This window comes from Pongo pygmaeus, chromosome 1 (genome assembly GCF_028885625.2).
Source record: "Pongo pygmaeus isolate AG05252 chromosome 1, NHGRI_mPonPyg2-v2.0_pri, whole genome shotgun sequence".
NCBI lineage: Eukaryota > Metazoa > Chordata > Mammalia > Primates > Hominidae > Pongo > Pongo pygmaeus.
The window spans coordinates 90,318,189-90,345,573 of record NC_072373.2 but is presented as its reverse complement, the minus strand read 5'-3'; the positions used below and the strand labels follow the sequence as shown (position 1 = coordinate 90,345,573).

Genomic DNA, 27,385 nt, shown 5'->3' with positions numbered 1-27,385 from the left:
GAGGGTGGCTGTGAGCTGGGAGGTAACAGGAGAGAAGGGTTTGCTTCTGGATTTGCACTGAAGACAAAGCCAATAATACAATCACGGTATCTCTGAAGCCAGCAACTTTGGAATGACTGATGCACTGCCCTTCTGAAGTGTCTGACCATGCCTGCCTGGCCAAGTCACTGCCCCTGTTGCTTGGAAAGGCTCCTCAGACAGCATCGGGGCCTCACCTCCACAATCTATATGGGGCTCTGAATGCTGCAGGACTGGGCATGAGGTGGGTTGGATTCAGAGGGGTTGGGGCCAAGGACAGTTCTTCATGGTTGCTGAGGCAGTTCCATCACTCCCTGCCATTCTGAACCTTGGCTCCTGAATGTTTCAGGACTTTCTGGAGCTGGGCAGGCAGGCTTCAGTCCAGGTGGTAGAGAAGCTGACCAGGACACCATGGCCCCCGACCAGTGTGGGCTGAGAATGCTGTAGGAGACCCTCATGTCTTGCAGTCCCTCCACGCCCAGGTTCATGTTGAAGGAGCTCTGCCAACATCTACTAGGTTACAGGCATGTCCCAGTTGTCCTTATAGGAGGTGGAGTCAGGGCAGCAGAAGAGATGACTTTTCTTCCTCAAGTCATCTTACATTTAAATTATTAGATTGAATCATATGAAATTACCTGTATTTGACTATTTTTAAACTTAAAAAGTGAAATTTTCATATGATTCAATCCAATATATTGCTCAGCCTCATGACCCAGTGCATGTAGTGGGGGAGTGGTGAGAGAGAAAAAGGAGTTAAACAAGGATGGAGTCTCCATCACCTGAGACAGAGAAGACAATAGGTGGGGTAGAGGCAGTATGTGGGACATGCTACATTTGAGACATCTGTTAAACATGTAAGCAGGTATGTGAGCGTGGAATGCAGGAGAGAGGGCTGGCCTGGCTGTATGAATTTTGGGTATTATTGGCATGCGGGTCTTAGGTGAATAGGTAGAGAGGTGGTGGGGGGCTGGGGAGGAGATTATTCCCATCCTCATTCCTCACTTTCTCAGACTGTGTGCTGCAGTCTCGGGAGGGCTAATGTTTATTGAAAAGACAGAAGCAGATTTCCCCACAGGAACAACGTTGTAATAGCAGGTTAGGCTCCTGACCAAGGATCTGTTGCTCAATGTTTTCATGGCAGTGATCACAAACACGGCCTACCTTTAAGTCCTTAGTAAACTGTGAGTGAGAAGCCTGCATGCGGGACAGGAAAGAGCTTTCAACAGAGTCTGTTAAACCGTGACCTGTCCTGCAGAGCTGAACCTGACATGGCCCACGCCCTATGCCTGGGCGGCCCAGAGCACCTGTGAGGCTGTTCCCCAGGCCCTGGCTGACTCTGCTCACCAGGTGATGAGCGCGCTTGGGGAGGGCATTGTTCACATGCACCTCTGAGAAGGATCTGGGAGAATACACGTGGCATTTTCCACCTCATGTCCTGGAGGTAACCACAGGCATTAGCTATTGTCATTAGACTCCTCCCTAAGCTGAGGGAGCAGTCTCTAATACAAACTTTGTCCGCCACATTAATTTTAAGACAGGTCAGTGCAGAGAGGCATTCTGAGTTCTCAAGAAAGTAGATGTTGAGAAGGGAAGAGACACAGCCCCTGCCCTCAGGGGAAGCCTAGTCTGATGGACACAGGAGGATAACAGGATACTCCCAAGACAGGGTGAGGATAGCAAACACTGTCTGGGAGCAGGCAAGAGACTGGGATAAGAGAACAGGGTAAGGCCAGTCTGCCTTTCTGAAGAAAGAGGACAAGGAGAGAGAGGTAGGGGAGTTTCACAGACCAGCCTTGGCAAAGGGCTGAGGTGAGGTGGGGATGGGGCTGGGACAGGGACTTGGGGCCACAACTCCAGCGTTTGGGGAGGCACAGGAGCCAGTTCACGTGAGTGACTGCAGGGAAGAGCCACAAGGCTGCAGATGGCATCTGGGCAGAAGAAGGGGGCAGACCAGGGGGTGTCTGAGGGGACTGAAAGGAGGAGGCTTCCCAGGCCAGATGCAAGCCAGAAGTGGGGCCTGGATTGGGCTGAAGGAGTTCACTTCCAAGGCTGAATGAATTCTCCCAAAAACGGTGAAGAAAATCTATGTGCCCTCCTACCCACAACCTGCCAGGAAGGTCCCTCCTCAGCTCTGGGAAAGCTGTGTGGCAACCCTTCAGGAGGGACCCTCCATCTGGGAAGGGTTGTCAAAGTCAGGGCTACAGAGGGCACCACAGTGAGCCCTGGGCCCAGAGGGAGACCATCAGTGGCCTGAGTGCCAGGAACTGAGGGCAGGCAGATGAGAAAGGACACGGGAGGGCACACCCTGGCCCAGGGGGGCCACCCTGAGGATTCTGGCAGCTTATCCCCAGACTGACTCTGGGACCCTGCCGAGCTTGTGTTTCAGGTACTTCCTGTTATCATTAGGATTATTATTACTAATGAGGATTCTTGTCAATATTCACACCTGCATGTGGATTCCAGGACTCAGAGGCAAGTCCTGGTTCTCCTCCTTCTCTACTGGTGGCTTTCTGGACTCCATGCCTCTTCCCCCAGATGGTGAGCCATCTCCAAATTCAATCCCAAGGCTTCATTCTTTGTGCTCCGTCCCCCTCCCTGTGGACCTCCCACTACCCCAGACTCTGCTGTTGACCTCTGTGTGGGTAGATCCGTGCCTCCAAGCCTGTCCTCTTGTGGGCGATGAAATTACTTTCTAGGGATGTGGAGGGTTGAGGATCAACCATTTGCTGAGCCGTATGTTCCAGGCTCTGTAATATACCTGTCACACAAAACAGCCCTATTACTATTCCATTTTACAGACAAAGAGACTGAGGCTTTGGAAGCTTATTAAATAACTATAAACCCGCATCTGTCTGGCTCCAAAACTGAAGCTTTTTTTCTTCGCAGATGGGAACATGGCTAACTTACAAACATGTATTACAAGTTTTCTTCCTCCTCCCTTCTTTAATTCCTCAAAAAACCTACACAGGAGTCCACTATCACCTCAAACTCAGCCTCTGTGACAATGTGATCAGCAGTTTCACCCCATCCTCCTCTGCTCAATTTCCTGCCTTTGTCAAGGCTTCAGTCTCCTCCTTGGTGCTCAGTGTCCCATCCTGCCCATCCTGCTGAAATGCATCTAAGAAGACTGGGGAGAGCAATGGCCACAGAGGGGTGGCAAAAGGCCATCCTGTCCACTCCCCACCGGCAGGCACAATGATCACGCCCAGCTCCTCCAGATTCTCCAAGGCAGCCACTATCCCCACCTTGTCTGCAAGTTCCCACGTCCTCCATGCACCCCTCTGCTGCACATTCTTCCCAACCTAACTACAAAGAATTGAATGGAATCAGTTTTGTTTCCATACACCAGGAATAAATAAAATGGTTACTCCAGATGGGCTGAATGAACGTTGAGTTAACTCCAGAATGTTAACTGTTAACTCCAGAGCAGGGGTTTCCCAGGTTCCGACCAAATCAGGGAAACGAGCCATGAGGAGACTCCCTGGGCAGCTTAGTGGACAAGGCTACAGATTCAGTCCCCTGTCTCCAGGCAGGCCCCAACCTAAACCCATAGGAGTGAAGTAGTTTTTGTAACTCTGGAAGGATCATGATTGGGTAATTCCCAAAACTTCCTTGTTCCCAGAGAGGCAAAATAATAATAATTATTATTATTAACCCCTCCCCAGCGTCATCACAGTCTGACTGGGCCTAGAGTAGCTGAAATGTAATTGAGCAGCATGCATGGTAATAGTTACTCAAAGAGGAGCACACAGGCCGGGTGCGGTGGCTCACGCCTGTAATCCCAGCACTTTGGGAGGCCAAGGCGGGCAGATCACAAGGTCAGGAGATCGAGACCACCCTGGCTAACACGGTGAAACTCCGTCTCTACTAAAAATACTAAAAATTAGCCGGGCGTGGTGGCAGGCGTCTGTAGTCCCAGCTACTCGGAAGGCTGAGGCAGGAGAATGGCGTGAACCCGGGAGGCGGAGCTTGCAGTGAGCCGAGATTGCGCCACTGCACTCCAGCCTGGGCGACAGAGCAAGACTCCGTCTCAAAAAAAAAAAAAAGAGGAGCACACAGAAGAAAATTCCTTGGGACTCCATATGACTCATGGTCTTGGGAATTAGGGGCTTAAGAGAAGATGACTAGAGGATGACTTCCTAGAGCCTGGGGAGAGAGTCAGAGAAGGAACTGAAACAATGAGGACTCACAGGCATCCTTGAATAGATTTCCCATGGCTGGATGCCCTGGGAGACAAATGTACGCAAATTCTGTGGACGCCAACGCAGGTTTCTGATGGCTACCGAAAGAGTAACCTGGAACCAAGGGGATATAAATTCTCTCAATAATTTTTCAGTGACCTGAGGAACCAGAATTCAGCTCCAGCAAGGTGGGGGAGAGACGGAAAAGTTGGAACTAGGAAGTAGGATGAAGACAATTTATGTAGTATTTAATAGAAGTAGCATAACTTTGTGCTGTTTGCATCTCTCTAGAAAAATAGAGAAAAATCAAGATGTACTTGAGATTTCCATTCTTGAGGCAACACTTGTGTGCCCAGCGTTCTGCTTGCCTGGGGTGACATGCTTGCCTGGGGTGACATGGTCCACCTAACTTTCCCAAGCCAGTTGTTAAATGCAGCCATTATTAAAAAGTAAATTACATACATTTATAATTAAATGATATTAAAACAAAGGTGATAAGTACTCAAAACTCACCACTTCCTGATGACTTTACTACAGTTCACTATTGCCTAAGCTCTTAAAGTTATTTACTTCCTCCATTGTATCTGTATCATGGAAATACTATACAATCATGTGCTACTAAACATTTCTCCCAATTCCATGCCAGTCACATCGTGTTGGTAGCTTGAATTCAGCCATAGTGGAAGCATTGACATCATGGAAATCAGCAAAGGCTACAAATCAGGGCTTCCCAGTCCCTACCCCACCCTACACCCTACTCCCAAAGCCACTGTTGAACATATGTCACCACAAGTGTTCTCCTCCAGCACTGAACAAGGTTTCATGCAGGAGAAATGAACAAAAAACAGGCATCCCTGAAGCAAAATTGTTCAAACAGAAACTTCCCTCCCTCATTCTCCTGGAGTGGTAAGTACAGTGACGACTGTGATCTCAGCATTGGATTTAGGAAATCTCTACCTTCCCTGTTGACTCACCCTAACAGGAAGCTGTTCTCAGAGTCTCTCTAAAATCTCTCTTGCTGCTTTTTAGTGAGCCTTTCTTGCCAGAGCCTCACTGGTCCCATCCCCCAAATGGAGGCCAAGTCTGATCATGGCTCCCTTGCTCCTGGAATAGGGAAGATTATATCATTCAACAACCTGCACAGCCAACTGGCTGCCTCTGTCCCTCAGCACCTTTCAGGAAGCTAAGCTGGAGGCTCCTCAGACTGGGAGCACCCTCCCCAAGTCATCCTATACCATCCCCTGCCTTAGGGCAAAAGTATGCCAGGCACAGTGCTCTGCTGAAGATCTCTTCATCTATGACAAGTCACAAGTCGTCTTATAGGTGCTCATAAATATGACCAAATAAATGAAGAGATGGATGGTTCCTGGAGTTCTCTGCTCTTCTCCTTATTTAACGTCCTTTCCCTATACCCCTTCCTATTGCCAAGAACTCCCCACCTTCCCAACCCCAAGACAGTGGTCTCTGGTTCCTTTTGCCTCATTACTATCTCTCATATCTCCCAGCAAGCTCTATAAAAGCAGAGCTGGCAATGCCATCACCCCTTTGCAAATACCCAAGGCATCTTGAGGGTTTCCTAGTTATGTGTTACTAAGAAGTGTTTAGGGGCTTCCTAAAGACACTTTGAGGCCCATGCACACCCCACACCTCCTGTGGCCCTAGAATAGGAGCAGGAAAAATGAGGAAGACTAGCTTCTCCTCAAGAGAAAAGAGACAAAGAGAGAAGAAAGAGGCCGGACTCTCAATAAGCAGGCAGCTGGGGAAAGGAAAGTAGAATGAAGTAACCTTGAAGTACTACTGTGCTCTTCTGAACACCTCCTACCAACTAGACCAGACAAGTGTCCAGTTGTGTCCCTGTTGCAGCCATCCTGTATGGAGTGCAACCACTTTGTCCACTAGAGGCAGGTGAATTAGAAATACAATGCTCTGGGGTCCCTAAGAGTAGAACTTGGATCAAGGGATAAAAGCTATATGGGGACAAAAACCAGGTTCAAAGAAATGTTCTGTTGAATATTGACAGTCAGAGGCCAAGTGGCCTGCCTTGGAAGGTAGTGAGCTGCCATTGGAGGTTGTCAAGAAGAGGTTGCATACCCTTTGTCAGGAATGCTATAGAAGGAATTCAAATACCAGAGAAACAGCCTGCTGTCCTGGAATCAAACATGCCTAGATCAAATCCTGAATTATCTTTATTATCTTTGTTGCCTTGGTCAAGATACCTAATCCCTCTGAGCCTCAGTTTATTCATCTGTATAATGGGGATAATACACAACCTCATAGGACTAAAGTAAGGAATAAATAAGACAAAAAATCAAAAAGCACCTAACACTTAATAGGTGCTCAATAAATGCCAATCCCCTTCCCACCAAAAGGGGGAGATGGGTTAGTTGGCCTTGAAGGTCTTTCTACACCAGAGAGTATGACTCTGAAACACTTCCTGGCTATTAAGAAAGAAGGCATACATCTGAAAGAGATAAAAGAAGTCAGGATTAGGTCAATGAGGGGAAGAGAAAGAAGGATGCTAAGAATGGTCAGGGATCCTTTAGAGGTCATCCATGACAGAGCCGTGTTTCCTCTCATCTGACCTTCTAGAATAAAATGGAAAAGTAGGATTGGGGATTTAAAGTCCAGCCTGAGGGGCCTCAGTTTCCCTATCTGTATAGTGAAGGAGTAGGATTTTTTTTTAGGTCAGACTTCAGAGTAATCATATTGAACTTTACTTCATAATGCTCAGTAAACACAGCTCATTATAAATCCAGCCAACGCCTTTCCCAGCAACTCATGCAGCTATGTAAAATCACTAATACCTGCAGAGTGCACATCCCTTCCCAAGGACAGGGGGCCTGGGAGAATGAGATGACTAGTTTTATGTGACAATGGATGTGCAACAGCGACAGTATTGACTGACACCGAATTAAGGGGAAAATATGAAGGAAAAAAATCAAAGACAGAGAGACAGACACACACACACACACACACACACACACACACACGCAGCAACCTGTGAAAAGAATAATATTGAGATCCTGGTTTCGGTAGAACTAAATATAACATCTTATATTTCCACAAGCAAATTGCCCAACAAATTGAAGTGGAAATATTCTGATGTTACTACAGACAGATATAATGTCAACAACTTGCTATTCTCCTCAATAATTCATTATAAACCAATTTAAAGACCTAGAGTACATTGAAAACAACCACCAAAATATTCCAGAGTTAAGTGTAAACAAATAGTATGAAAGAATCAAGAAGGATGACCAAATAAAATCAAGGCAGGCCAAACAAATGAAACACAAAGTCCAAAAGGATTCTGAGGAAGGTCTAAGCTAAGTTCTAACATCCCTGAAACAAGGGACCAAAGTGGTAAGGTAACACCATCCAAGTTGTAGCATGGAAATAATAGAACCCACATTACTTTTCCTGATACATGTCTCCTAGCAGACATGAAACTGCTGATTTCAGGAACTTACCCTTTCAAATATATTTTTGCTACTAAAGCACAAATAATATAACATAAAATGAACTCTTTAAATACAAACAAATTACATATAAAATGAGAAACAGACAGCCCAAACAATTCAGATGCACAAACACCTACCCCTCTGCATCACTATGTTGTCCTCATCAGCTCATCAAATACAAAATCATTCACATTCCTCAAATACCCAGTTGAACTATGAGGTTCCTTCTTAAATCTTGGGCATTTAGGATGGACCTAACGGTTTTTTTTTTTTTTTAAAGTTTAATCTTGCTCAGCACAGGAAATTAATCCAGCCAAGCTTCTCCTATTAGTCATTTCTATTCCATATTAGAAATTCTTAAATTATAGGCAAGCGGGCATTGCTTTAGCAAAGTAGATTCCAATGCCCAACAGAGATGATGTCGAACAAAGAAGGATTAGTAGAGCTTGTCTACTTGTCTGCATCCCCCTCCTTGCTGTGTGAACACCTGGTCCCTTTATCAACAAAGGAACATCTATAACACTGCCCACTTTACTTACTGTTTGCTTAGTAAATATATCCTTGGAACTTTATCTCAAACATTACTCTTCAATTAAGCACTCCCCATCTCACTAAACAAGAGAGGACGTCTCACGCCTATTAACAAAAACAGTGCTTATTGATTTCCACTTTTGAACCAAACATGACTAAAACATCCCCCAAAATACATTGTAAATATCATGACAAGGTGTTTAACAAAACAAGTGCTGGTAAATACTAAATAGCTCAATTAATCCCTATCTAGAAGTGGCTGACTACTTCAGGGTGTAAGAGCATGGAGCTGGATCTCAGAAAGGCCTAGATTCTCACCACAGAATATTACATCATAAGGCAGTAACTGTAAAATATCTAAAAACTTTTTTTTCTAGCATAAAGTAATGCTGCCGCATTCATTCACTTGGTATTTCTCAAACATCTCCTGCAGAATGGGCTCTGCACAAGTTGACCAACTGCAGACAAGTGAAAAAAAAAAAAAAAAAGAACCACAAAAATAATTGTTCTAAAACACCAGCAGCATCTAGATGAAGGGATTTACCATACTCTCCGAGTTCCATAATATATGCTATATAAATATTATTCCCCCTCCTTCCTACACTTCACCCAGCACCCTAGAACTGTGGCACTTAGTTTTTTAATATAAGAGGTGGTAGTCTTATTTTCACATGTCCTTGTTTCTGTCTCACCGGATGCCTGTGCCTTCTGTGCTCCAAGGATTGTTTCCTTTTAGCTTTCAACAACATATAAAGACTCCCTAGACCTTCAGAGCACATTATTCTCAATAGAAAATCTTGACATGTGAAAACTTTTAATATTTAGAAATGGCAAGTGTATTGCACTTTGTCAGTTCCTCAGTTTATTTTACGGTCATAGATATTCTGAGCTAATTCTTTTTGTCTTTGTTTTCCTTTTATCTGCACTTTGTATGTTGTTCAAAAGAGTAGCCCTGGATGGCCCCTTCCAGCTCTGACTGCCAGGGATCTAAGCAGGAGGGAGGAGAGGGGGCGGGGTCGAGGCGAGCGACAGAAGCAACCCTCCCCGGCCCTGGGCAGGGCTCGCCACCCCGTGCCCAACCTCCGTGGAACGCGGACAGCCACTTCGGACTCACGTCTCAATGTTTCTTTATTGTGCTAACACTGCTGCCTCAGAGCTCAGACATCACACACAGAACAATTCGTCCAGACAGACCCCCACCCACCCGGCCCCCGGGGCCCTCTGCTTAGGCTGGGGACACCAGGCCTCCGGCCTCAGCCGCTCTAGGACACTCAGCCTCCTCCTCCCTCCCTCTCCCCCACGCCTTCGGTCCCGGGGGTGCGGAGAAGGCTCAGGATCGCCTTCCTCCGCCCTCGCCCGCCCCTTCCCACTTTTGGGGAGGACGCTCTGCCTCCCTACGCATTTCCTTAGGGAAATGCCTTCACCCCCAGCCGCCTGGCAGCCTGGGGCGAGCGAGGTCGACCCCAGCCCCGACGTGTCCCCAGCTGCGGACAGAGAGCCCCGCGCCCTCCTCCCGGCTGGGGCGCAGCCCGGCCCGGCGCGCGCGCTCACACCAAGAGGCCGTTCTCGCACTGCACCGGCCCCTCGGTGCAGTCGGCCGGCTCCGCGCTCTTGACCTTGACGTAGACCGGGGAGGGGCCCGCTTCGCAGGCGTCGGCGGCGGTGCAGGGCGCCAGGGCCACGTCCTCGGGGCCGCCGCAGGGCGGAGGCGCGTACTTGCGGCGCAGGGAGCGGCTGACGTTCTGCGTCGGGTACCCCAGGAGGTGGGTGACGCGGCTGCCGCGCCCGCTGGCCTTGCACCCGGGCGCAACGGCGTCCTCTCTGTGGAAAACAACAGGCGGGCGGGTGAGCGGGCTGCTCCGCGGCGCGGCGTGGGCACGGCCTGGGCAGAGTCGGGGGCTCTTGGCAACCTCTTGTCTCCCGCGCCTCCCTCCACCTGCCGTCGTCTCTCTCCCTCGGCCTCGACCTACTCTCCTTTGTGACCCTTCCTGGGCCGCCGACCCTGCAGTGGTCCCAGAGCCAGCATCCCCATCCTCCAGACAGGGCTTGTCCACGCGTATCTGGACAGCCCCGCAGGCAGCCCCCTTCAGGCCCCTCCAATCCCTTTCTGATGTTTCGCAGGCCGACCGCCTCTAATAGAGATCCAGAAGGAGCTGCTTTTCCTCCTCTTCTTTCCTTAGCTAACCCTGACCTTGCACGAGCAATCTCTTTCTCACCTCCTGCCCCTCAGTCTTCTCCATCTTTCCCTCCATCCCCGAGGCATTGCAATCATTAGCACTACTAGACTTGTTCTATTTTTGTTTCTAGTTTGCTTCTAATATAAGTTATTAGCACTATTCTTATTATTAGCTCTTCTTAAATAATCATGTCAGAGTTCTCACCGGCGCAGTACAGGGGAAACGTGGAAAAACATAGGCCCTGCCCTCCAGGAGCTTACAGTCTAGACAAGACAGGTGCGTAGGCAGGAGAGAAATGGAAGGCAGGGAGCAAAGGTGAAGACTGGGGTGGCAGGGGGAGGGGAAAGCCATGCGTTGGGTGGCAGGTCGACATGCTGCAGTCCCAGCACTCCGTGGCGATGGCGGGCAGGGTTGGGGTGGGGGGCCCAGCCGGCCGGTGGCAGGCAGGAGTGAGGTGGGCAGGGCGCCGGTTCCCTGCCGCACAGCAGCATGCAGCATGCATCAGGTTTTACCTGATCTCACTAGCCAAGTCGCCGCAGGCCCCTCCGCCGACCCCGCCGCCGTTGCCGTAGCCGAAGGCACCGCGGGCGCCGACAGCCCCGGAGCCCCCGCAGCAGCAGCAGACGAGCCCCCAGATGCCTACGGCCAGGCAGCCCAGCGCGAGCAGAGAGCCCAGGACGGCGCCGATGATCACGCCTATACGCCGGGAGTCTGTGGAGAGAAGTGGAGGCAGGTCAGGCTTTCTCACAGCCTGGCAGGTGCCTGAGGGACCAGCACCAGGAGGTGCCAGGTCAGGGGTTAATGGGAAAGAGGGAGAGGGACCCAGGGGGTCTCTTAGCCCTGGAACACCAGTGGGGAAGATATGGGGAGATGCAAGTTAACCCCTTGTGTCAGCATGCTTCTCCCAGGGCTTCCAGCTGCTCTGGGCTCTAGAGCTCAGAGTGGAAGCTGTGCTGGGCGAGGTAAGACCCAGCTCAATAGGGGTAATTGTACCCACTGATCTTGGCCCACTTGTAGGAGAGGGCCTGGGAGCCCGCACTGGCAAATGGATGGCAGTGGAAAGGCAGAAGCAGCTGAGGCTCCAAACCAGAGCCCAGCCTCCTCCAGCTCAACCCTCCCAACCACCCAGCCCTCAAGACTGCTGCACCTACCTGAGACCTTCACCTCCACCACACAAACACTGTAGCCCACGTTGTTGGCCACTGTGCACTGATACAGCCCATCATCTGCTCTGGAGATATCCTTCAACACCAGGTCCCCATTGTTCAGGCCTGAAAGTGAAGTGGAGAGAGGCCTGGTCTCTGAGAGCTCCCACCCCAACCTCAGTCCCTGTGGGGTGGGGATGGGACACCCACTCCGGAAGAAGGGAAGGCTTATGCATGTGTGTACACCCACCCACACACACACACACACACTCCACTCTCCAGGTGAGTCACCTTCCCCCCTGCTGTGAAAGAGATGCAAGAAAGGACCTCTCTCCCAGCAGCAAGACAGAGACACCATTAATTCACTCTGTGACCTTAGGGAAATATATACCCTCTCTGAGCCTTGGTCTCCTCCTTTGTACAGTGAGGACAGGAGAAGCCAGGGGAAGAGGAACTCTAAGGTCCCTCCTAGCTCTATTATCCTTTGTTTGACTGAGTATTTTCAGCTTCTCTATGTACTAGGAGCTTTACACACCTCCCCCATTTAATCCTTGCATGCCCATGAAATGTATATATTAGTATTCCCTTTCCATATATGAAGAAATTAAGGCACAGGGAGGGTAAGCCACTTGCCTTAGACTTGGAGCCAGTCAGTGTCCCAGCCAGGATTCAAGCCCAGCTCTGTCTGAGACCAGGCTCCCTCCAAATTCACCATAGTACTTTTGACTGACTCTCCACAATTGCCTTATCATCTGCTCTCAATAGCAGCTGCTGGGCCAGGCACAGTGGCTCACGCCTGTAATCCTAGCACTTTGGGAGGCCAAGGCGGGCGGATCGCCTGAGGTCAGGAGTTTGAGACCAGCCTGGCTAACATGGTGAAACCCCGTTTCTACTAAAAATACAAAAAATTAGCCGGGTGTGGGGGCACATGCCTGTAATCCCAGCTACTCGGAAGGCTGAGGCAGGAGAATCGCTTGAACCCGGGAGGCAGAGGTTGCAGTGAGCCGAGATCATGCCATTGCCCTCCAGCTTGGGCAACAAGAGCAAAACTCTGTCTCAAAAAAAAAAAAAAAAAAAAAAAAAAAAGCAGCTGCTGGGGCAGGCCCAGAGGGAGGGTCTCCCACAGGGGTTCCAGGTTTGATTTGATGGCACTGACAACCCAAGGAAACCCCAACAGGTCCCAGAGTCCCCGATCTTCCACTCACCCCCCACTGCCCTCACCCAGGGCCCTCTCACCTTGGTTTATGGAGCTGTGGAAGGACTCCTGGTAGGAGAGCTCTGAGTGGTAGCTGTGCTGGGAGGTGTAAGACCCAGCTCGATAGGGGTAATGGTGTCCACTGATCTTGGCCCACTTGTAGGAGAGGGGCTGGGAGCCCCCACTGGCATAGCACTTCAACACCACATCGTTGCCATATGTCATGTGGCCCTCAGTCCAGCACATGGGCACTGCAGGTCGTGCTGCAAGGAGGCAGACAATTGTAAGCCAGGGCCCAGCCAAGAGACAGAGCCAGGCTCAAAGTGGCCAAGCTGCCCTTGGCTCTTAAACCAGGGGGAGAGGAGCTTAGAGGAGTCTGGCCATACCTTGGACAGTGACAATGACCTTCCGGGTGGCCATGGTGGTCTTCTTCACCCGGCACTCATAAGTGGCTGTATCAGATACCTGCAGGTTCATGAGGTTGATGGAGGCATCGTACTGGCTTGGGTCTGAGGCTGCAAAGCGAACCCTCTGCTGCAGATGGGGAAGGTTGCCATGGTTGATCCTCTTGTCCTGGTAACTAAGGAACTGTGAAGAGGAGAGGAAAACAGGTGGTGAAACAGGCAGAGCCAAGGAGGGCCATGTGGATTGGCGGCTTTGGGCAATTCACTGAACTTCTCTGAGACTCTTTTCTCAGCTGAAAAAATGAGAATAATGATGCCTGAGCCACTGACCTCTTACAGAACTGGTGAGATCAGGTGAGATCAAGCACTTGGAAAAATGTATGGTCAGACTGGGAACTTTTTGAAGGCAAAGACTACACTTTATCTTCCCTTTAGAATGGGATGGGAGGAGGTAGACTGACTGGCTAGCTTAATTCACAATTGCAGAGCTCTCATCCCCATTGCCTCATTCCCTGAAAGGCCTTGGGGGAGGTTCAAGGTCAGTCTTCTCCCTTTGGGATGTTGGCTGTCCAACAGGTAGACATCATGAAGCCTAGAGGAAGGAAATCCCTGTGCCCAGCACTCACCACGTTCTCTCGGTGGTGGGCAGGGTCTGAGTTGACCTGCATCCACTCGATGTCCAGCCCATTGGGACCATAGTCCTCAGGGTCCAGGACGTAGGGGCAGCCCAGCCTCACATTATCACCTTCTGCCAGGTACAGGACCTCCTGTCCATCCCCGTTGATCCGCACAGCAGACAGCAGTGCTAGGGGGAGGGCAGAGAAGATGGGGTGGTAGGAGCAGAAGCAGGGCTTCAGGAGGAGTCAGTGTCAGCCCTTCCCTTCATATTCTCTGTCCATGGCACCCAGAGGTCAGCAGTGCTTTCATAAAAAGGAGGGCTGCTCTTAGTGGGTATGTGTGTGTGCATGAATTGTTACAGGCATATAACAGCTATACATATAGCTATTATATATGTAGCTGTTATGTATGCTTGTATGTATATATGATTATGTGTATGCATGTATGAATATGTACACGTATGTACATTGTATGCTTATGAGTATTTGTGGCTGCTTATGTGTACTGTGAGGATATTCATGTACATGACCATGTAGCGTGTCTGCTTATATATTTACATGATAGTGTGGATGTGTTTACGTGTGTGTGTGTGTTTGTGTGTGTGAAGGCATGTGGTACACACAGAGTTGTTAAATGCTCTGATGGAAGAGCCTGGCTGATTAAATGTCACCTATCTGGGCTCTGTCTGGGCTGAGTGAAGTCCTCCTGTCCAGAGGCAGCAGGGTGGTTACAATGGCTTCTGGGACTCCTCTCCAGCCTGAGAAGCCGAAGACTAAGTGTGTCTATGTGTGTCTGTGTATGACAGTGTGTGTCTGTGGCTGTATGACTCTGTGTGGTTTTGTACAGTGGTGTGTGACCATGTGAGCTATGTAAGTGCTTAAAAGTGACAGTGTGTGCTTGTGCATGACAGTGGACAGCTGTGACCAGGAGCCTGGCTGTGTTCGTGTGTGATAATGAGTGATGGTGTGTGCCTGGGACTATGGCCACAGGTATATGTAGGACATTGTGAGCCTTTCTTGACTACACAGCATTATGTACTGTGTGTGCTTCCTCTTATGTGATTGTGTGACTCTCATGCAGCTGCCCCCACAAGCTGGCTCCCAGTGAGGCCCCTCCTGCCACTGAGTCAGTGGCAGGCAATCCTGGGTGAGGAACCGGGATCCCAGGACCCAGGAGCTCAGGACTGAGCTCTTGTCTCTCCCTACCCTGAAGCCCCAGGCAGGCCTATCCCCAACCGGTTGGACCTAGAGAGGGATAAGACCGGGGTGTGTAGCCAGGGCCCCACCCTGGACACTCTGCACTCCACCTCCCAGTCTCCAGCAACCCTGCCTCTGCAGGCCCCTCACCAGGCCTCACACACTCTCCGTCTGCGTTCTTTTTTGAGTCAACATGTCTTCTGGAGTCACAGCACCAGGTCTCAGCAATCATTCTGTTCTATCATTCTGTGGCTCGGGACCATGTTTACACGTAGAGATCTTACACGTGCACACACACAATGACACCATCACAGGCAAACAAATCGGCACGTGGCCCACTCTTACAAGGCTTCAAAATGCAGATACATACCTATGTGGCCCCACCTTCCTACACACACAGACACTATTAGATTCATTCAGACACAGACACAATCTGCACACAAACACAGAATATATTAATTCAAAAGACACACCCACCGTGTGTTCATATAGTCCCTGTATGTGTTCATTCAAGACCAGACATATCCATGGAAGCCCTGCCAAGAAGGCTTAGCCTGGCTCCAGAGAGGCCAGCAAGGGGCCCTTTCAACACCCTCAACAGCTCAGCGATCCCTGAACTTCCCCGCTAGGAACACTGGCTGGGCCATCAGCTCTGTCATAACCCAGCTAGACTCCAAGGTGACCCAGAGCAGGCAGGCTGACTGCTGGGGCTCTAACGGGACCTAGTGATGCCTCTTCCAGCTCTAGGCCAAGAGAACAACAGCTCATTCCTGAGATAAGGATCCTGCTGCCATCTGCCAGATCCTGAGGCTGCTCAAGGCAAGCCAGGGATGAGCCAGAACTCGGCTGAGAGCAGAGGCTCCACCCTGGAGAAGCACCGCTGGAAGCACCCACACAGGAAGGACTCTCTCCATGCCATAGGAGCCTGCCAGGCAGGAGGGTAAGCATTCAGGGAGAGGGGCTTGGGAAGGAGCGACAGGCTGCAAGATAAGCACCTCCACCCTGCACCAGGCTGAGAGATTCTTCAATTGTCCCAGACAGGGAGCCTCACCCAGCTTTTCTATCTCCTTAGAAGTCTTCTCAACCTCCTCCCAAGGGTTCCAGACTTTCCGCACCCCTCCCTCTCCTTGGGAAGTTGTTCCTAATGTCTCACCTTGATTCCTCTTGCTGTAGCACTAAGGAAGTACTACAGGGAATGCGAGAGGAGAGGCTGGAGAGAGGGAGGAAAGGCAAAGTGGAAGAGAGAGCTGGATGGGAGACTTGAGGAGAGACAGGAATGGAGGAATCACATGGGCTCTCCAAGGAAGGGGACAGTGGTGATTCTTTGCCCCCCAAAAGCACCAGAAACTGGCCATGCTTTCCGGGGTGTCATCTCAGTAGTGGTGCCTACTCTCTGCTTGTAAATTCTTTCTGAATCTTCAAGGTGCTTCCAGAACTCCTGATCCTCCCTTTGGAGGTAAGGGACGGGAGAAAAGGCGGCTCCAGCTGAGGGTATTGATGCGTTAATGCTGCCAGCACTGAGTTGTCCTCACACACCCATTGACACACCACACAGGGGGAAGTCCAGGTCCCCACAGCACAGCTGGAGCCTCCCGAGTGGACTCTGCCAGCCCTGCTCTCATCAGACAGAGAGGGGCTGCAGCTATCCTGCCAGAAATGTCATCATTCCCATGCAGGCGCACGCGCCCACACACTTATGTACACATTCACGCTCACACAAAGGCTGAAAATGTCACCCTGCCTTCCCAAATTCCTCCTTCATGCCTCTTCATCCCAAATCCAGACTGCAAGAGGGACTCGGAGCCCTTTCCAGTGATGTTGGCATAGAATGCCTCTTGGTGGAACTTGCCCCAACCTGGGCAGGAAGCCACAATGTCCAAACTTGAGCCCTGCCCTGTGGACCTACCCTGGTGGGGTGAGAAGTCTCTGGAGTTGCCGTCCCCACCACACTCAGGCCTCATCTTAGAGTGGGGCACTGCCCTGTCGTAGCACAGGGGGCCCAAGGCTGAGGTCTCAGGCCTGAGCTGTCACTGGCCATGATGGAAGAAACCACTCAGACTTACACCAGCCTTAGTCTCTTGCCCTTTCAAGGCAAGTGACTTCCCTGCCCCTTGGCCTTGGCCTTGGGAGAGGAGTAGCGTCGGCAATAGCACACAGTCTGATGAAAATTGATCCTTCCCAAGCTCCTCCTGAGCCCTCACCCAATGCCCGTGCTTACCTCTCTCCTACCCCACCTCCAGCTCCTGCAGAGCAATCAATCCCTCTCCTCCTAGTCACAGCACGAGCTTGCAGGGCACCTGCACACATGTGTGAACCCGACAGGGGACACATAAAGATCCACTCAAAGACCTCTGCACCACAGACACACACCCTGAACATCAGGCACAGGGTCTCCTGGGGAAAGGTCCCCTGGCAATACCCACACCCAGCTGCAGCAGGGCAAGGGTAGGCAGCACCCTGCCAGGCAACTCAGGCAGCCCCAGGCTCCACTGTGAGTCCTTGCTGCCCCTTTCCTGCCCACCTAGCCTCATGCTGGCTATCCCTGCCCCCTGCCCAGCCCCGTACCTGGGCTCAGGCACACGAGTAGAAGGTGGAATGCTCCTCCAACTCCCATGTCTCTAGGCTCGGTGTTTCCTCTGCCTGGGCTGGGTATCCCGTGGGGTCGTAGTGGTGAGTGTGAGGGGGTGGGTGGAGGGAGGGGGAGCTGAGGGCCCAGACACTGCCTGGGGTGGCAGGAAGGTGCAATGAGTGCCCAGCTGGGGAGCAGCCGGAGTTATTTCTATGGGAGGGAGGGGGCCTGGTCCCCGCCTTGGGGAGGAGTCCCAGGAACCCTAATTAGCAGGGTGACAGGGTGGCCTACCTGGGCATTACCCAGTCCTCACCCAAGCTCTTCCCTGTCCTAAGAGTAGCACAGGACAGCCAGCGGGACTTGTAATTAGGCACCTGTTAAACTTCACTTCCTCCTGGCCACATCCTCAGGGTGACAACAGTCACCTCATTTACAGCTTCCAAGGGCTCCCCTCACCACTCATTTGCTGCCTCCTTCCCTGAGGGAAGTGGGGAAGAGGAAGGAGAAGCCAGCCTTGGGAGAAAGAGTGGCCAGGCCCTGAAGAGTTAATCCTGATCCCAGGGCATAGGGTTCCCCAGGAGTGTCCAGCCCACCTTCCCCCAGGCTTCAGGCCTTTCAAAGCGACTCAGGCCTCCTGAGCTGAAAGAGGAGAGAAGGGGTGTGCGCAGGAACAGAGTCTCCTCCTGGCTGTCCCCTCTGGAACTGTCCTCCACACCCATACCTGACTCAAGGCCATCCCCAAGTGTAGGGGACCCCTGGGAGCAGGAGTTCTATGGGGGGTCCAGGGTGTGTGGTAGGAGTAAGGTGACTGATGGGCTAGTGAGGGAGTCTTGGAGAGGAGAGTGCCAAGAGGACCAGGGAAGGGGGTGCCTGTGTAAGCGTGTGCACCCCTCAGCAATGTCTGTGGGAGGGAGGCAGGCTGTCTGTGTCAGGGTGTCTCTGTGAGGATGGCTAAGCCCCTCTGAGTGAATTTCTTGAGGGATTGCTTGGTGTCCTGGCTTCTCTGCCCAGAAAGCGTAGCCAGGTCTTGAGGGTTAATGCAGTCCCAGTATTAACTGGGTCCTTGAGACCAAGGACCCTCATAACCTGGACTGGTCATCGGGCTGACTAAACCAGCACAGTTCTGGGTAAGTTGGTGCTGGGGTGGGGAGGGTCCTGGTAGGCATGGGGAGCAAGTGAAGGGCCCCCCTTGTTGGCTTGTCTAAGGGGGGCAGAATGGGCATGTGCCTCGTTGGACTCCATGGTGGGAGTCAGGAGATGAGTGACCCCATTCAATAGCTCGACTCCCTCAAAGGAGTCAGGGACTGCCCCCATCGCTATCACGGAGCACAGAAAGGGCAGAGGAGGAAGAGTGTTGGGGAGAGTTATGGGGCTCAAGGATGCTGCCAGGGCCCGCCCCTCTGGGGAAAAATAAGTCAGAACATTAAGGAAACACAAGGAGTCCACGCGTCTCTGCACTCCAAGCCGTTGCACCTGAACTCCCAACAATAACAGGGCGCTCTGAGACCTACCAGATGTACACAATGAATATCTTTATTTCCTTATTTATTTTTAGGTTTATGGGATTGTCCTGCTCCCTTTGAAGAGCAGGGATCATTATTCCCATTTTACAGATGGGGAAACAGAGACCTGGAGAAACATGGGGATTCAGCCAATGTGGCTGGTGCCTAAGCTGGGATACCCAGGTACCCAGGGTGTCAGTCCAGAGAGGTCCACAAAATGGTCTTGGTGATCCTGTGGATTACTAGACCCACTCACGAACAAGAACCATGGAAGGTCAGGGTGAGTGGAAGGGAAAACAGGTCAGACCACGAACAGAGAGACTGAGGTGAGGAGAAAGCAGTAAGGTTGTGGTTCCACTAAACTACAGTGCAGGCTTCGGATTTAATTGGGTTCTGGATGTGGGCTAATGTTAGAGCTGGGGTTAAGTTTGGGGTTAGTTGAATTATGAATGAGGTTGAAGTCAGATTTGAGGTTGGGATTAGAGTTAAGGTTGGGATTAGGGTTAGAAATACAGCTAGAATTGAGGCTCAGATTTATGGCTGGGATTTGTGTTACGATAAGGAATAGAATTTTAGTTTCATTTACAGCTCTGCCTGGGAATACAGTTAGGGCTAAATCAAAGGCTGGGTTTAGATTGATTTAGTATTGGGTTAGAACCAAGTTTGAGATTCACGTTGAAATAGGCTGTGGTTAGGGTTGGAACGTGGTTTAAAGACACGTAAGCAGCGGGAGTTGATGGGGATCAAAGATGAGGTTTTATTTCTAATATAGAAAGACTTCAGCCTCCATCTGCTAAATCCAGGTTTGGCTAGAATTTTCAATCCTTAGTGCGGGGAGACTACTAGTGGCACATGTTGATTGGGGTCCCAAGACTTGGAGGAGGAAGCCAAATGTACACGAGCCCATCTAAGGGGTATGAGGCAACTAAATCCCATAAAGAATGGACCCTCTGAAGTCCTGCTCCACTAGTAAAGCTCACCACCTGGCCAAGCTCCAGGAAAAACATCTGGGGAGGAGACGCAGGAAGCTACTGACAATGACTGGGGCTCTGACACCAAACCGAACTACAAGTTGGGGTCCATCAGAGGGAGTCTTACTGAGTGGGGAGGAGAGGTGGTCTGGATTTGGAGTCCTTAGGAGTCGGCAGTTGGGAGAAACTGAGTGCCTACATGCTCCTCTAGAACAGCCGCTTTATGGGGCACCACATGAGGGTCTTTCAAAGCCTGAAAGGGCAGAGTGCCATTGTTGTTTCCCCTTGACCCTCTGAGGCTTAATTGCTACCTCCTTGCAATTTGAGTCCTATAAAAGAAGCTGTTAGCCTTCCAGCCCTACACCCTGAGCCCTGCAGGGTTTTCGGGGAGGGCAGCAGTTGGGAAGCTGTGGATGGGGTGAAGGCACTGGGGTGTCAGCATAGTTTCCAAAGCACATGTCACAGTCCTACAGTCCCCTCCCTCTGGGCCCAGCTCACAGTCCGTGTAAGTCTCTGGGCCTTATCCTCAGCAGTGGAAGAGGGCCCCACTCCTAGGAAGACCCCTATCCCAATTCCTCCCTCTCATTTCTCCCCAACCAGTCTCCACCCCAAACATCTCATTTCCCCACCCACTTCCTTTTCAGCTTTTATAAAGGTCTGGTCCAGGAGACTACCGGGGTTCCCCCTATGACCCCAGAGAGAGAGAAGAAAGAGATTGGGAGAGATAGTGATGAGTTAAGGGGCAAAGACAGAGACTGGGACAGAGGCAGACAGAAAGACACATGGTCTAAATGGCCCCTCCAGAGACTCAGAGGGATACAGAGGAGGCAGAGGGCCCAGGCCACGAGCTGGGAGCCAATACAAATTTCCGAAAGGGCCCCTTGCTTTTTCCTAAGAAATCCATGACTGTCCAGGGAAGAATGGCCCTGGTTTGACTGGTATTTGCTTCTATTCTAAGACAGTAACAGAAAATCTAAGACAGGCCTAGAAAGGAGTAAACAGGGAGATACAGGAGGTAGGAAGAGGCTGGACAAAAACTCAGAGAAGGCCACAGATTGCTTTCCCGATGAAGTGCAGCCCAGCCCCAGAACCTTTCTGGGAAGGACAGGCAGGGGGCTTGGGCTGCCTACTCTTCCTCCAAAGCCTATTCTTCCTCCAGAGTCCCTTTCATGGCAACTCCACCCCACTCCTCTAAGCCCTGCTCTCCCCTGCCTGTACTTGCCCACCCCAACCCCTCTCAGTGGCCGCCAGACTCCCTGGGCCCAGGCTCAATCAAGCTCCCCACAACCCCTGCCTTGGCTGGCACTGCAATTTGACTCTTTCTAAACTCCTCCCCACACAGTCAGCAAGCTCCTCAGCCCCCTCTCCCAAGTCCCCATGTAGCCCAGGGCTCACCCTGCAGCACCCAGGGAGGAGCTGTCCTGCAGAGGAAACCTCTGAGGTAAGACTCTGGGAGCAGAAGCTGTGAGTGACAATGGATAGGCAAAGAGTCACAGAGAAGCCAAGGAGCCTTGCAGCTGCTGTCCGTCCACCCAGCTTTCAGTGACGATTTGGAGGTGGAGGTCTGCCAGGTGAGGCCATGGTTGCATGAGAAGGGCAGGGGGCTCAGAGGTTGCATGGGTGGTGATGGGACAACATCGGGTTCTGGTTACAGAGAGGGATGAGATCGACATGTGGGGCTAAGTCTGAGGGTGTGGGTTGGGTTCAAGACTAAGGCTCAAATCAAAGCTGGCAGGGAAGAGCCATGAACACAGGTGACACAGGGACTCCTCAAGCCCCTGCTCAGGTTTCCCAAACCTCAGTGGTTCTGACTGGTACACTTCAGAAGAAGTGGGATTCTAGGAGGAGCCTGGATATGCCCACATCTCTCCCATCAAGCAATGTCCTGAAGCTGACAGACTCAGAAGAGCAAGCAGCACACACATAGTCCCCATCAATTAAAGGAGTGGCTGGAGTTGCCACTACATCAACAAAGCACAAGAGCAAAGGGAGGCGATTGAATGCCACCAACTGAACTGTTAGCAAGAGAATGAGTGGAGGCGAGAAGAAATCGCTTATAAAGGATATGTGATTTCCTGATGACAGATCTGAGGAAGAATGAAGAGACTTTGAAGATAAAGGTATCTTCACCTCACCAAGATCAACCACATCCTGCAGAACCTTCATTCCTTCAGCAAACAGCCGGGCTTTATGCTAGGCCCTGGGGAGATGGCAATTAAGAAGACTCAGTCTCTATCCTTACAGAGCACCCCATCTGATACGGAAATAGCTCCTGGCCCGCAATGTGGTAAGCTGCAGTAATATGTGGAAGGTCCCTGACTTAGTGGCAATGATGTTTAAGCCGAGATCTGAAGGATAACTAACAATGGCGTGCCAGAGAAAAGAGCAGGGGGTGGAGAGAGGGGGCCAGGGGAATATTTCTGGGCTTGGTAAGTAAGCCAGGTCCCTGTCAGACATGGACTGAGAAGAGCAAAGCCAGGAGTGACAGCTGATGATTATTTTTTAACTGAGGAAGGAAGATCCTTGAGAACGGAACCTCTTGGGACCTTCTATCCAGAACACCAGAGCACCTCACTGGGATCAGAGCCAGGCCATCGGGTAGATTAAGCAACTAAAATTGATCGTCCTGAACCATGAGTCTGTCTGTTTACGGGGAGAGAAACTTTGAGATGAATTAATCCACAGGTCCAATGGGACTTTGACCTTTTAATTTGTAGAAATAAAACTTGCCTTTGATTTTGCCATCTGGATTCCCCAAACACGTATCCACAGAGCGGAACTGTGGTCCCCCTCGACCTGCAGGGTGGCCCCAGGCCTGCCTTGCCCCGCTGGCAGTTGCCCAGGAAGGTGTGTAGGAGCTGGCAGGCGTCAGTACGAAGCTGCAGCTGGTGTGTGTCTGATTCAGAGCCTTTCTCACTAAGCCCGTCCTGACCAATCCTTGCTCTGCCCTCTGTATTTGTTTCCTGTTGCCTGGACACTGGGATAGAAGGAGTCAAGGGGAAGGTGGTGCCACAGGGGTGGGGCTTAGAGGCATCAGAGCCCTGCTAGGGCTGCAGCGACAGCGGAAGTATTACCTGGCAGGAGAGCAGCAGGCCCAGCCCAAAGGATAAAGTTGAAGATTCCCCACTTCTCCCAGTTTCCTCCCCTCCCTGAAATGCTCAGGAGAGCCCTGTGTTTCTAGAATGACAGGCACTTCCCCTCAGAGTCAGGCTGCACAGCAGCCAGGGTAGGAGATACATGAAGAAACGTCATGTAAAAGGAGCCTGGCCCTGCCTTGTGTGGTCCCAAAGAGCAGAACTCGGTCCACACATTGGATACACAGGAAGACATATTGACTCAATCTTAAGAAACTTCTGGGCATTAGGGCGAATCTGAGATGGTTTGGGTTGCCTTTTGAGGTAGTGAGCGCCCTTTCTCTCAGGATGTACAAGCTCAGATTGTCCAACCATTTGACTAGAGTTTACAAAGGATATTCAAGCATCAGAGGGTCTTTGGGGTCCCTTTCTGCTTGAGATTCTAAGATTTGGTGTCCATCCCCACTACCCAGGGACAGTCTTTCCCAGGGACCATGCAGAAAACTCATTGGCTCTGGACAGGTTCTTCCAGGCCCAGCCCTTCTGCTCCCCACTTCCATTCACCCACTTCTGACTCTTCTTTCTGGGAGTCTTCTGAGAAAGCCCTCTAAAATCTCAACCCTACTCCTGTCCAGCCTCAAAGTCGTCAAAAGGTATTGAGATGATGACTAGCCCTTTCTTAAGACGACATGGGTGAGAATGCAAAAAGAAACACGGAGCTTGCGCCTCAAGGAGAATGTCCCAACTGGGAGGGATGTGAGGTTTGGGGCCAGGATAGAGGGAAGGTCTGAGCTATTTAAAGCCAGACAAATCAAGAATAACTCAAAAATAACTCAGCAGTGTCGGAAATGAGGACCTTCCAGGTAACCTGGGCATGATTTCCCCTGACATATCTCAGAGTCTGGTAGGGAAGGCAGGTTGCCATAGGCAGCAGCCCAGGAGGGGAAGAGACCTATGGTCTGCAGTGAGCCATCTGTTTCTTTCACAGTTCTCCGCCAGGCTCCCACTTTTTGCAGAAGCAGCAGTTAGGAGGAGAGAAAGTGAGAGATAGAGTGAGGAGCTCACTGTCCCTGAGTCTCCACAGCCCACAAATCCAGACTTCTTGTCTGAGGTTCCAGCGTCTCCTTCCACCATCACCTAAACCACTGCCACTTGTCCTCACCCTGAAAGCCCTGTCTTTGAACTCTCTCAGCCCCTTTCATCTGAGCCTAATCCAAATGCTTTTACTGAGACCAAGTAATGTCCAGCTGTGACTCGAGTCACAGGTGGGGGTGCTGAGGCTTTCAGGGGTAGTAAAGGACATCCCAGCACCCCACTGAGTCAGGGACAGCATGGCTTAGCTACCAGGGCAGCTGCTAAGTCACATCCAGCTGGAGCTGCTTCTGCAGCAGAAGCAAAATTACTGAGACCGCCTCCAACCCACAACAGGCACATGTGGGCAGGTAGGACATAGGGCCCAGCCAGGAGCCAGGAGGCACATGCCTGGGAGGCAACTGCTGCTGATCTGACTCAGTGCCCCAGCAGGGAGCCCAACCCCTGGATTCTCTAGAGTGGACTAGTTCAGTCTGACATTATAAGGGCCAGAAGACCCCCAAGGCAGAAGACAGGGGGCTGGGAAGTCCACGGGAAGCTAATATGTACCTTTATACATAAAATAATGTAAAAAGTAGATATGAAAAGATCAGATACCCATATAACAATGTCAATAATAGTGTTGGCAATTAAGAAAAAAGGCTTTATATTAATAAAGATGATGCAGCAAACTGCACTTCCTACTTATCTCTTACAGCCTCTCACACAGCCCTGTGTTGATTCAGTGGCTTAGAGGAGTACACAGAGCTCACGATCTCCGCCTTTGAGCATGAGAAGGGGAAAGCTTAAACCTCCTCAGCAGAAAGCACCTCCGCTGAAGGTCCAATCTCTAGCAGCAAGACTGAGCCTAGGAACTCACTAGAGTCCTCAAAATAATGCCCATTTTCTCTTTGTCTCCAGGCCCTAGCCTTACTCTGCAGGCTCAGCTCACACAGTGTCCTGCTGAGTCTGCCACTACTATCATGCAGCCTAACCCCACCAGTCTCCACTTAACACTGGGAGATTTCTCTGTAATTATCCCCACTGCCATTTCTGAGTGAGACTGGTAGAGGGTTTATAAAAGATTGCCCAGATGTAGTTGACTGGCCTCAGATCCCAACTGCCTGCCTGGCTCTCAAGAGTGTCAGGCATCTTAGAACTAGATTCTTACTGGTTCAGACTAGTTCTGGAGCCCACGAAAGCCTGGGTGTGACGTCTTAGGAATCCCAAGAGAAGAAATTGAACCTCTCTTCCATTTCATCAGCCAATTCCAAGATGGAGAACTCCTGATGAGAGTGAAAGGGTCAACCCTGGGGCAAAGCCCTGAGATTCTCTCCCAAACCATCTTCACTTGCTCAGAAGTGGCTATATTCTCTCTTCTCCAAAGCCAGACCTTTATTCATGTAACCTATAACTGCCCCTGTGTCCAGGCCCAGTCGACAGTCTCACTCACTTTTAGTAAGGCTTTGGGATCTTCCCGGACCCAAAGACCTACATTTTCACCAGCAGCAGCTCTGGTCAAATGCTGGCCTTACTTTCAACCTGTGGTGTTGGCCCATTTTTGTCTAAGTGGACTCAGAAGTTAGCAGTGGGTGTGGAACCCCTTTTCTCCTCAATCCTTTCTCCACAGTGGCCCATTTTTTCCAGCCCTGAGATGGATGACTTAGGTGTGAGCCTAGGCAAACTCTTAAGCACCCAGGCTCTTTCTAGCTTTCCTGGCAAAGAGTGTCTCCTGAACTAGGCAAAGCCTTGTTCCCTGGTCCCTGCAGGCATCAGCTAAGCAACAGGTGATGCTCAGAGAGAACCTTTGCCAGTGCCCCAACTGCAGATGAGTCCCAGAATCCTCAGCGGCATTGTCATGTCTTCTCTCCCATCCAAGGCTGGGTACCACATCTTCCCAAGACCCGTAGGGGGGAAGGCATCAGTTTCCCTAGGAAGGAGGGTTGCAGTTAGAGGTGCTGAGTAGGGACGGTGAGAAAGCCTCTTTCCCAAACAGTTGGTTGGGCGGGGCAACAATCTTTCCTGGTGGAAAAGGTGGAGAAGGCGCCTGGGGAAGCTGTGGCTGTCCTGAGGAAAAGGAAGCACAGGAAACAGCTTACTGACTCTCCCTGGGCCCTATGAAAAGAGGACTCTTGCCTGAGGCCCTCGTAACCTGGAGTTGTAAACATCCAGGATGCACCCAGCAGATTCCTCACCTCCTCTAGTGCAGGGCCCATCAAGGAAGGCAAGACTGGGCTCTGGATTTGGGAGATGAATCCATCCCCAGGGGTAGAGAGGGACCTCATTGTCACAGCAGCTGGAGGAAAGCCCTTTCCCCTAGGCATACAAAAACAGGGGACATGGCTCCATCCCTAGAAGCTAGCAGTCCGGTCCCAAAGGGGCACCTGACAACCAGGTGAGAGGCCAAAAAAGCAGAGATGATTCCAAAGGTACAAGAAATTTGGTGGGAGCAGCTCAGGGGAGAAAACAGGAGCAGACCGGCATAAATGGGTGGCTTCTGAGGGGACAGCAAGGTCTGTTGCGTTCAGTGAGTGCCTGGAATGTACCTGGCATGTGGTAGGCACTCAGTCAGTATCTGAATAAGTGAATGAATGATTAAAGTATAGTTTGGGGCAAAGTGAGACAAGTTAAAAACAGATGAAAATGGTTTGGGAGCCCCACCTATGGGAGTGAGGTGGACAGAGGAGAGCCCAGCCACAGGAGGGGCTGAGTTCGGGTGAGGGGACTGGACTGGCAGGGTGGGGAGTGCAGGGCTCTCGGTGTGCCCTAGTGGGGGATGGGCCTGTGTCTGTGTTGCAGCATTGCCTGGAATTGAAAGGGCTCTGGCGGGAGAGAGCTGAGACAGGCAGAGTGAGCCCCAGGTTCAAACTTCACTCCCTCCACAGATGTGATCTGAGTCATGGGTGTGATCCCAGTAAGAGCCTTGCCTCACCTGGCCCTGGTGCCTCCTTCAACAGCTCCGCCTGGCCAAGCCTTGCCCCAGCCCCCACTGAGAGGCATCTGTAGCTCTGCCTCAATGCCCTGAAATGCTTCTGAACTGGGCGTCAGGGTGGAGCTGAGACAAGATTGTGATCCCAGGGAATCACAACAAGGCCAGGAGACACCAGGACAAAGGCACCTCCTGGCTTAGGAGAAACCATCATAAAAGAGCATCTTCCCATTCCCTTACCCTCAGCACCACATCACCCACACTCGGGTCCCCCACAACCTATTTTACTCCACCTTCAGTACCCTGTAGCAGCCACATTCCCACAAGAAAGCCAAGCTGTTCC

At 51.1% G+C, this 27,385-nt stretch overlaps 1 protein-coding gene and 1 non-coding gene across 2 annotated transcripts; both read right to left on the bottom strand.

Annotated features, from left to right (window-relative positions):
- Positions 1-6,886: 6,886 nt before the first annotated feature.
- LOC129023936 (small nucleolar RNA SNORD64) lies at positions 6,887-6,953 on the bottom strand. Its single transcript, XR_008496978.1, has one exon. It is a non-coding gene; the product is annotated as a small nucleolar RNA SNORD64 (small nucleolar RNA).
- Positions 6,954-7,921: 968 nt separating this feature from the next.
- On the bottom strand, positions 7,922-17,930 carry VSIG8 (V-set and immunoglobulin domain containing 8). Its single transcript, XM_054461789.2, has 7 exons — positions 17,492-17,930; positions 13,739-13,917; positions 13,095-13,296; positions 12,750-12,971; positions 11,520-11,639; positions 10,881-11,079; positions 7,922-10,012 (listed from the first exon to the last, which is right to left on the bottom strand). Exons 1-7 carry the CDS (start codon positions 17,538-17,540, stop codon positions 9,739-9,741), a joined length of 1,245 nt encoding a protein of 414 aa, XP_054317764.1. The 5' UTR covers positions 17,541-17,930; the 3' UTR covers positions 7,922-9,738.
- Positions 17,931-27,385: the final 9,455 nt, after the last annotated feature.